Source organism: Clavelina lepadiformis, chromosome 5 (assembly GCF_947623445.1).
Source record: "Clavelina lepadiformis chromosome 5, kaClaLepa1.1, whole genome shotgun sequence".
Classification (NCBI taxonomy): domain Eukaryota; kingdom Metazoa; phylum Chordata; class Ascidiacea; order Aplousobranchia; family Clavelinidae; genus Clavelina; species Clavelina lepadiformis.
The window spans coordinates 14,035,942-14,047,600 of NC_135244.1; the positions used below are offsets into that span (position 1 = coordinate 14,035,942).

At 36.8% G+C, this 11,659-nt stretch overlaps 1 protein-coding gene across 1 annotated transcript; it reads right to left on the reverse strand.

The window, feature by feature from the left end:
• Window positions 1–1,974: 1,974 nt before the first annotated feature.
• Window positions 1,975–5,817, reverse strand: LOC143459491 (exonuclease mut-7 homolog). Its single transcript, XM_076956676.1, has 3 exons — window positions 5,684–5,817; window positions 5,365–5,484; window positions 1,975–5,265 (listed from the first exon to the last, which is right to left on the reverse strand). Exon 3 carries the CDS (start codon window positions 5,168–5,170, stop codon window positions 2,381–2,383), a length of 2,790 nt encoding a protein of 929 aa, XP_076812791.1. The 5' UTR covers window positions 5,171–5,265; window positions 5,365–5,484; window positions 5,684–5,817; the 3' UTR covers window positions 1,975–2,380.
• Between the last annotated feature and the right edge of the window lie 5,842 nt (window positions 5,818–11,659).

Here is an 11,659-nt window from a genome sequence, read left to right on the forward strand (position 1 = left end):
TAATTATTTTGTTGTTAATGGCAAAATATTAACGAAATAAACACTTCCAATTCATTCATTTATTGTTAGAGATGTTACATCCCTGAAATGTTATTAGTGATAAAACATAATACAAATTTGTAAATTTTTTCCTTGTACAAGTGAAATTTACCTTCAAGAGTGACTGATGTAAACTACTGATGTAAAATATTAACAGCAATTCTTTAACAAGTAAATGTACAGTATCTCATGAAAGAAATGTTTCAAGATACGGGAACGTGGTAGCTGAGATTAATAATAGTTCAATAGCATTGGTAAAAATATTGTTAAACGCGAAGTGTCATGACGCAACAAGGGAGACAAAATAGAATACCGGTACATGAACTGTTTCTATTTCCCAAGGGGTTTTCCCTGGTATTGGATCAAGGTAAAGTCCGTTCTGGATTCTCCATTATCACAGCCCATTTAAAATTAATGGGATAGTATTGTCAGTGCTGTAACCAAGTCATTTTGTTAAGACTCGAGTCAAGTCAAGTTATTTGGGAAGTTGACTTAAGTCAAGTCGAGTCAAATTACTAATTGGATCAAGTTAAGTTAAAATATAATGCAAGTCAAATCAAGTGATGCCATTGGCTATACCTTTTAACCGATCGTTCGCAACGAAATCAAATTTCTATAATTCAGTTGATCAATAAATTAACAACTAGGATTTTTTGACTTGCGTCAAATTACTTTCCGAGACTCGAGTCAAGTCAAGTAAATTAAAAACGTGACTCGAGTCATTACAACACTGAATACTGTAGTCATATCAGCTTATACGTCTTGATTTGAAATAACGCAAAGCTTTAAAAATTTGTAGGCGATGCCAAACAAACAAAATTCCTCTGACTATTGACGAATTTGTTGCCTGGTTTTCTAGTAATTCATTAACAGTGCTTGATGGATTCTTTTCAATTGACACTTGAAGATAATTGCCTGCATCGACCTATAACGTTGTCCAAAGATTTAATTAAACAAATTAAGCCAGTCTTACAACATATTTATACAACGTCCTGCAAACATAGCCTGAAGCAACCTATGGGACAGCGTTCTTCAGCAATGCTAAGCCCATTTTGCTGTTTTTAACGTCATGTCGCTAAATCGGAAGATGACTTGTTTATTTCAGTCTGCACACAAATTCTCTGATGTCAGGCTGTTTATCCCCTGACTGCGAACCCTTTGCACGATTTAGTATCAGCAATGGTTTTTTACGGAGAAAAACTGCGACCTTCATAAAATCCATAGACTGCATATTTTATGGTGGTATTGATTACTGTAACGCAGTGTTTCTCAAACTTTTTGCGATCGCGTACCACTCGTTCGTTTTTTTTGCTACACTGCGTACCACCTGGCTCCTGAATGACTTATTTTACTCAAATGTACCGGTATTTATTAGTTATTACCGTTATTACTATACCATAACACCAATGAATAGCAAGAAAACACAATTTAATTTGATAGAAGCAACTGTTTCTTCTGCACAAGCTTGTCTATCCGGGGCAACACATTACTCAAAGCACATCGAAAATCATGTTCAGCGGTACCACTTAAAAAGCTCTCGCGCCACTAGTGGTACGCGTACCACAGTTTGAGAACCACTGCTGTAACGTGTTCAGGCATCTACGCTCACTACTGCCACTTACCGACTAATGTTTTTCAGGAAAAAGTCGGAGCTAGGTATTTGATCCGGCGACCATGCTCCATATGCTTCTATACCAGTGATGTCCAACCTGCGGGCCACAGTTCGACCCGCTAGTCATTTTCACTCCGAATACTTTGATGACTGATATTGTTAAAGTAGTTAATTTCATCAACTTTTCTTGAAATTGAATAGTTTCTGCGGCCCATTGAATTATATCCAAGTGACAATGCGGCCAACTATAATAAAAGGTTGGACATCCCTGTTCTATACAGTGCACAACATTTTAATTAAAAAAATATGTACAATTTAAGGTGTTACAGAATTTTTGAAATTTATTGGCGGCATCCAAAATCATAATCGACATGCTGATGAAATTGTTTATTAATGTGTCTTTAACATGTGATGCTTGCACATTTGTACCTTGGATTTAACTACAACTTGGTTTTACAGCCATATTTCACCAGGAATAATCATGACAAACAAGAATACCAACACAAAAAGATCATAAAAAGTTTTAATTTCAAATTCATGTGTTCTTTACTTTTTCTCAGATGAATAAATTAAAAACAGTTTGGTAGATATTTTACATTCACGAGTAACGTCATGACAAAATTCAAGAACATATTAGTGTAAGTGATCATAATAATCAAACAGAAACTTAGCAGTAACCCCATCACATATAATACCCGGACGTCATCAAGGATTTATCACATAGAGCTTCTACCTTATAATATGCTGATATTTTTCCATTACATTTCCAAAGTGATTTCCTTCCCAATAAACCTTGCCACATTGTATGCAGCAAAAGAACTCGGCAACTTGTTTGCAGACAGGTTTTGGAACTTGCTGCCACAATATTGGTGTTACTATATCCTGTTTACCATTAACAGGTGTAAGAATTGTACCATTCTCCACATCAAGGGCTGAGTTATTAGATAGAGAAAGCGGGTTAATAAGGTACTGGGCCTTACTCTTTACTGCCATGCGAGGTTTTTCAGATGCAGTGGATGTCAACATATGTTTGGTAGTTGATTCTGTGCTATTATTGCTGTTATTCATTTGCTTAACAAGGGGCTGAGGTTGATCGTCACGTGTATGTGCAAACCAATGTTTTTCATACTTCTTATCACTATCGGGATCGTCCATAAACAGTATATCACCATCTTCTTCATCACTTTCATATATTTCTGGTGGAATTACTGTTGCAGTTTGCTCACGCAAAGACTCCCAAGGAACACACACAAATGGTCTACGAAGACCAACTCCTTGGATGGAGATTACTTTTAGCATTTCCTGACTGTGTACCAACAAGTATTGACCGCTGTTGCACATCTGGCATCTGCTGAAAATGTCCAACTGGGAAACTTTTACATTGAAATTATTAGTGACAAATGCAACCTGTTCTTTTGCTTTTAATGTGTTAGGAATATTTAAACATCTACTTTCTCCGACTTGGCCAACAAGATAGTCATAGGCAGACCCTGAAGAGAGAATCACTCGATTTTCTCTAGTGGCCACTTTCGCTGCAACATCATGAGCATCATGGTTGCTGAGTATGTAAGAGTCAATGCCACAACATCTCAATTGCCGACCCAATCCTTGCAACATGTTATCGCAAACAACACGAAAATCACTGGCTCTTATTTCAGGTTTAGTGACTCTTAAAAAGTTAGCAGCACAAGTCGTTGTTTTCATTTCTCTACCTCTTCCTCTTCCTCGAGGAGTTTCTTTGGTTGCTGGTTTTTGATAAATGATATTCTCCAAGTCTTTACTTGCTCCAAGCTTCTGAAGGTTTTCAGACAACTTTTCATATAACTCAAGCAAGCAATATGCATCCAAGGCAGCATACTTAATTTGTGAGGGACGGAGTGGTCGTCGTTCCCAATCAGATATCTGCTCACTTTTGTCCAGAGGATGTCCTAGAACCTGCTGCACAAGTTTACTCAATCCAGTTTGTTTCTTAAGATTCAATGAAGTTGTTGCTGAATGTACAGGGTCAACTAAAATGGAAGGGTATAACCGCACAGCATGGCGTGTAGCAACATGAAGGTCAACAATTCGGACACATGATTTTACCGCTTGTTCAATAAGAGGTAATGTCTCTGCTAGCTTGTTCAAATCTTCTCGTAGTCCAAATCCCACTTTAACGTGATTCCTAGAAATAAGTAAGTCTACAATAAAAGAGCAAAGTAAGTCTATATCTTTTTGTTCAATGAAATACTTCACGTCAACAAGATACACTGCATTTGTGACAGCCAACTGTAGTACGGCAACTCTTTGGGAAGAAATACTTCCACAAGAAAATGTCCATTCAGCATCAATGCCAACCAAAAAACTGTTTTTAATTGCTTTTTGACATGCATGCAAAGACGCACCGTCTTCTACAAGATGTATACAATTGGCTGATAATTTGAGTTTGTGAAACTGCTGCACGGGAGCTGCTTCAACTGAACTAAAATTAAGTTTGTTGGACAAACTACTTGATAAATTTATCAAAGTGGAAGCATTGGGTTGGGGTTCTGCACACCAGTCCTCATCATCATCAACAGCAACTAAAGTGGGAGCTTGATAAAGGTTGTAGAATTTCTCCCATTCTTCTGCCATGGAAAAGTCACTGTAACTATCCCTAATTAAATCAACAAGTTGCTGCTGCAGCCAGGTATCTTCTCCAATAGCTTTTTTAATCAATTCCTCAGTGTTTTCTAAAGAGGCTGCTTCCTCTACATAGTAACGATAAAGCACGTAGCGCAAAGAGTTCATTGAATGTCTCCTGCATAAATTTGGACAGAGTTCTTTAACATTAAGCTTGTTAAATTTCTTTATCCAGCGTGTGAGCACCTTATCTTGAAATGATGCTTGCAGTGCTTCACTCTTAGCGCTCATAATCTTGTGCTCAGAACAAAATAATACAATGTTGAATTCTGGGTTCATCCATTTATCTAAAAGAGCAATCATTTCATCTAGATCCTGAGAATTTCCTTCCAAATAAGGATCGAGCAAATTTAATTTGTTTTGCAAAAATGCAGGCACTGCCATCTCCAAAATACTAAATTCACTCTGAATATTCAATGCGGTTGTTATTGCCATGGCTGAATTTAGATTTCCTTTTGCACAACTTGCTCTTATGTGGTTTGTTACCAAATCCAGGTTGGGTTGGTCCACTGAAAATGATTTAATTAACTTCACTGCAAGATTGTTATGAGATACTGCTGCTAATTCCAGGACTTGCTCTTTGACATTAGAAGAAACCAAATATGGCTGACTTGAATGTGTGTTTCGATATGTCAAAAAACAATCCAGTATGTGGTTTGCAACCGATTTCGGTTTCTTTTTGTTTTTGGCAGCTTCTATAAGTTGCAGGCAAGCATCAGAGCATGATTCAGATTTTTCAAATATTCTACTAAGAATCTGGTTTAGGGTGCTTATACTTTGCTTTTCCCAAAGTTTATTTAAATTGGATGCAACAGACAGTATATCAAGCAGTGAGCCATTATCATCCCACATTGTCATAATTTTTAAGCACTCCTGGTGTAACTTTAATTACTTTTTTCCTTGTGCTTTTCAAATTCTCTAAAAATGTCCAAATTTGCTTTGATTTCTTGTTTCTAAATATTAAAATAAAACAAATTTAGTGTTTAGTAACAGTATGCAGTGACATGCAACAAGCGCTTTGAAAAATGTTTGACAAATTTCATGGTTTTAACCAGAAGCTCTTGTCTTTTCTTGTCCTCTTCCCTAGTAGCCTGTGAAATTGGTCGTCTGAAAAGTGATGGTGAATTTGCGAGATAAAACATAAGAATTGGAAATGAAACATATAATGCCATCTAGAAATTAATAAATAAATGTTATTATTTCATTTTAGAGCAATCGTGTTGACGTAGTATGTAATTATATTTAAGAAATCTTTTACTCCAAGATTCAACTTTATGTCATTGCTTGTTCGGCCCAACTTGTAGCTAAACCAATCACACATCTGGGATAATAAAATTAATAAATCAGTAGTTCTAACTACAGCTGACGTACCCGCACAGTTTCTAGACCAGGTCCACCCATTGTGAAATGTCGCTATTTGTGCAAAACAATACTATTGTATTGACAGTCCATCTATATGCATAAGTGCTCTTATTCATAAAACCCTAAAATAAAAGAAAAATTTACAGCCACCTACTACTGGTATGTTATCTTTATCCACTCATTCATCCATGATGTGTACCCTTTTTCCTTGGTTACTCTTGTCATAAAGACCAGTAACCTCAGACATTAAACATGGGCGATAGCAAACAGCAGGTATGGTATTGACTACCTAATGCCTAATTCCTCAGCAGATACTTATACACATGCATGGTTGAATTAGTTGATTATTTAAATTGCTAAGGGAAGGGTGATCACAAGTTTGAAATTGTTTTGGTAATCATTTTATCGCTAATCTTTGTATTCTTGACAGTTAGGCAACATTTAACGATACATACACTTCCCTGATCCATAGCTTTAATTTAAAATTTGTGCAAGAGACTTAAAACGCACTGGTTGCTTTTCTATGTTTTTAGGTTGTTGTGAACGAATGTTAAAAAACTCTTATGCAAAGCTGTAAAGCCACTGTAAAAAAGCATGGGCTCTGGCTCCAGAGCTATCAAGCATTTATCCACTAGCTCCAGCTTAGGAGCTATTAAGCATTTTGGCACTAGCTCCAGCTACAGCTCTAGAACTGTAAATCTTTTTCAATAGCTTTAGCTCCATTAATAATGATTCATAGCATTTGCCACAGTATGACTAGGGTTGGGACCCCGGGAAATCCCAATCCTGTTTCCCCAGGATTTTAACCATTTCTTCCAATCCCAATACCGAGATTTTCTGTTTTAAAATCCCGGGAATTCTGAGTTAACGTTTTATTAGTTCAATATTGCTTGATATGTGGATTAAATTGTTTAAATCAGTTTTACAGTAACTAGCAACTTGGGTTTGGCACAAAGTGTTGTGATAGTATTGCCATGCAACCTATTGGGTAACAATGGCTGAACAATCGCTTTTATTGCACGGGCTTGGGCCTTGTGCATCAGGTTTTAGCCAAACTGTATTCATATGCTTGCTACTGGTTCTGACTGAGTCCTAGCAAATGTTAATTAAATTGTCTAATTTTGAAGATGTATGTTCACAGAGAAAGTCCTAAGTCTGGTGAAACTTTTCATACTGCAGAACTAACGTAATGTAACTAAAAACTGTATGGAGCCCTGAAAATAATCAAACCTATGTCAGTTGAGGCCGAACATGCGTTCTCTGCCCTTGGTTATTTTAGCAATAAAATTAGAAATCGTCTTAATGATGACACTCTTAATGCACTGCTGTTTTTGCGTCAGTATTAAAATAAATAAACATGCTTTGTTTTGAGTATATGTGTACACTTTTTACTTTGTTATTCCCGAAAAGACCCGGGATTGTAGGGTAAAAATACCGGGAAATCCCGATACCGGGATTTCAAATTTAGTCTCGAAATCCCAACCCTAAGTACAACACAATGGCTTAATCTGCACAGCAGAGTCTACAATTCTGTTAATAATATGAAGCAGTGCTTTTCAACCTTTGAGACTGTACACACTAGTGCATATAGAAAAAATCTAGTGCGAATGAAATTCGTCTCTTTGATATTCAGTTATTCTTAAGCAATGCTGATTAGTTGTGCAAAGTTTGGTGTTTTCACGCTTGCCCTCGGGTCGAGCCAAGCTCATCCGTAATGTTGCGCAGTTATTACAAAGCAAATCCAGTTTTTTGAAAACAGCTTCCACGAATGAGACTGCCATCAAAAAAAGCGTGACAGAATATTGAAGCGGCAAAGAAAAAACAACAGTAAAGTAATGGAGCATGTTGATATCACATCATTGCAAGGCGATGGCTTATATCATTGCTTTATATTTAGTTAGATAGTAGTCGGGTGCTATTATGGATATGCAGAATGTGCGCTTTTCTTGTATTGACATAGAAATGGAAATTATGAGTGAGTGAGTAATTAACATTGCATCGTCCTAAAAACGATTTGCTTTATTAACTTTGTATCGTGTTGAAAACGATATTTTAAAATGTATACATTTATTTATATTTAATTTGACTTTACTGCCAACTTCCAACTCTCGATGTTTCTCTTTTATTCACAAATCGCTAACGAAATCTTAGGGACCGATGTTACTGGTGCAAGAGATCGTTTGACTTGAAGTAAACTGTATAGGCTATATATACATTCATGTACTCGCACTGCTATGAGGTAGATAAGATTGAGAACAAGAATTTTTTTGTTAATATTTGCAACTCTATTCTCGAACTGAGGAAAGTCTTTCCACAACTTAAACTCATCAATGTTTCCTCATCGCTCGACCCTCGGCTAACCGATCTTGTCTTCGTGCAAGTTCTGATAGACACACACATTTGTTACTATTTATTTAACTTGTTTTCATACCTTTTTAAAGGAAATTACAATTGTAGCGCAAAAATCGAATCCGGTTGGCATTTAGTAGTTTAACCTTGACGTAACCTGCACTTAAAGCAAAGTAAAACTGATTGATTGTATCTTTATTCAATTTCCGCTTCAAAAAAGCATCAATGTTAGATGTTCTCATAGTTATAGCAACTTCACGAATTTTACAGATAAATCTAACCACATCTTTTTCGTTGAGTCCACCACGAATAGCTAACTGCAGTGTATGCAATGCACATCACATATGAGCTGTACTCAAGATTTCTGACAAAGCACTATCTAACCCTTCATCTAATTCTACACCACTGCTGTCTTCGTCGACTTCAACTGTAAAATATTCATTTTATTGAACTCTCTTTTTCAACTTGCCATATTTGAAGAATTATCAGCCACAATAGCCAAAATCTGTGGCTTTTTATATCATATTCTTTAAAAACAGCTTCAAATTCACGGCTGTGTTGTGCTTGGGTATCACGCATTGCTAGAGTTTAAATGTCTAGCATGTTTTTGGAAACTGCCTATTTATTATAAGATAGCTAACCCTGTGTTTTGTGCAGCCAACCATTTTGAGGAAGACAAATTTTTCACTTAAATCTTCTTTCAATGCATTTTTCTTATCTATTGCTTCTGTTATAACCATCTTTCTAACTTCCTGCCCCTACAAAGACACTCTCAATTTTCCTACCAGCTCTTCATTCAATCATTTTGAAGAAAAGAAGGTCAAAGGAATTGGAATCCCATTTTCTACTACCATTTCAATGATATGATGTTTAAATTTATCTTTCATCACCGAAACCAACTTTTTCATCCGAAAAAAAAACTTTACAGCCACGCTTTGTTTTCTTTTACAAATTTCTTTCTAGACCGTCTGCTATTAGTTAGACCTGCGGTGTTACACTCAAACCACATTTAGGGTCGCATTGGAAAGTTCAGGTAAGATCTGGGCCACACTGATAAATCAAAGACAGATTGAAACAAGCCATTTTAAATAGATTGTCCTTATTCTCTTGCGCATTCCCGAGCATGGCTATATTGCTTTTGCCTAACGTCGGCACTGTGCTAATGGCATTCTTTTCCGTCTTTCATCGACAATGAAGTAGAAATTAGAAAACAGTATAGCTGAAAAGTTTTCATAAGAAAATTGCAATCATTGAACACCAGCCAAGCTCATTTTACATTAGGATTATGAAATTAATTGCCGTACAATACACCACATCATACTTTTGCGATTTATCTATCAATTATAAATTCATATTGGTTCTTGTAACATAACAATTAATGTACCATTTGTACGCAAACATGGTGTAACAATTCTAGCCGAGTTTCTGTTGTAAGTCATGCTCGAAGTCTCAGAGAACCACATGCAGTTTGACACCTCTGTGAATTCTACACCATTGCATAACAGCCTTGGTTTGCCATATTTGGCATGCGGACCAGGAGTCTGACATATGCGACTTGGACAATCCTGGCTATCCACTTCATTGTAAACTTCTACATGATTTCTTTCTAAATGTCTTTTTAAGTATTCATCTATTCTCACTTGACATAGCCTATATGTATTTACAAAGTCTTCTATAACAGACTGTAACTCGAGAGCAACAAATTTATTTGTTTTTTTCATTTTGACTATAGCCTGTGTTAGTAAAATTTTTGAAAAAAGAATGAAATTAGCAAAGATAACTAATGTTACCGAAATATAAGTCAAAATATACTACCTATACCAAACGAGGTGGGGAAGTGATCTATTTATGACATGCAAGCCATGCAGGCTTCAAATTCAGAAGTCAGGGTCCAAATAGCCTATGCGAAGTCATGTCTAGTATAAAGCAAAGCCTAACTCGATATCACAGAAGTCATAGGTTCTGTAGATCGAAGCCTGGTCGATATCAGAAAGGCCACGTCTCGTACATACAGGAGTCGTGGTTTCTGTAGAGTGTAGATTGAAGCCTGGGTCAAGATTAGAAAGGACACGGCTCGTATAAGATGAAGCCTGGGTCGAGATTAGAAATGTCATGGCTCGTATATGCAGAAGTCATGGGTTCTGTAGATTGAAGCCTGGGTCGAGATTAGAAAGTTCATGACCTCTCCAAATAAAACTAGAGGACTAAGAGAACTGAGATAACTATGGGAACCTAAGATGTTTATGGTATACTGCTTGCAAAAAAGCGATTAATATAATAGAAACACGAATTTATAATATGCCTATAATCCTATATATTACGGTCTGACCAGTAAGACAATACACTTAAGACGATGAAGGACTGACAAAAAGTTTACAAGCCAGCTAAAGCGATAGACATGTTAGTTGTATAAATACTCTTAGTTCTCTTAGCCTTCTTAATCCTTTAGCGGTATTTATTGAGGTCCGCGAGCGAGGGGAGGCACATCCTTTCGATATCGTAAACCTGAGACTACTAAAATAACTTACAAATGGTTCTTAATATACACGATTGTCTAACTCAGATAGTTTCAACAAATTACTGCATCTTGGCATCGTGAAAAGTGTGGCACAGTTTCTTATTTATCAATATCAACGTCAATATGTTGAAAATTGCAACGATAACGCTTTTAGAAATCATCCGCATTGTCATGAAAGAGGGGCTAGGGCTGGGCAATAGGCATATATACGATTACAAGCAGTGGTGGGATTCAAATGTTTTAACATCTGGTTCTCTCACTAGCAACATGCCATATTGACCCGGGGCCGATATATATAGACTTGTAGGCTACATACGCTTCTTAACAACCGGTTCGCGAAAGTCATTAAAATTCCAAGAACCGGTTCGCATGAACCGGCTGAATCCCACCACTGATTACAGGTAAGTAGCGCAGTGAAATTCAAAGTAACGTGTTGATCAGAGACGATATTACCCGAAGATAAAGCGCAAACGGAAAGTAAGAAAGATAGTGACACTTCTTCTTACCTTGAGAACAGTCAAGAGAAAAAGGCATCGTGCAGAATAATAAAGAGATAAAAACCAAGAGAATGGAAGATATTACACCAAATAATGAAGAAATTACAGATCAGAGACAGAGGCGTAGCCAGGCGGGGGCGAAAGTGGCCATGCCCCCCTCCCAATTTTTTTGTCTAAAAGCTTGTACGTCAGGTGGCGGTGTTTTAAAACAAACAATTTGTAGTTCCCTTGAACTCATGAAATATTTGCCCCCCTCTCCATTTTTTTTCTGGCTACGCCACTGATCAGAGGTCAAAAAGCGCAACACGGAAAGGTAAACAGAAGTGAGATAGGAAAGTTGAAAGTGTGAAACGAGATAATAAAAAAGAAAACAGGAACGGGAAAAAAGCACGCAACACAGGCCAGCCTTGTGTAACGCTTAAAGTATGACATCATAATACAGTACATTTTTCTAATGTAATGTGGTTATCTATCCTGCCAGCAGGGCATGTGGAATGGAATAGAAATTTTCCATACCTAAATGTATTCCATTCCATACTTCATACGATATTAACATCTTCGAAAATGGAAGAATCAACAATGTTACAAATTTAAAAGTTTATAGTGCACGCACTTGATTTT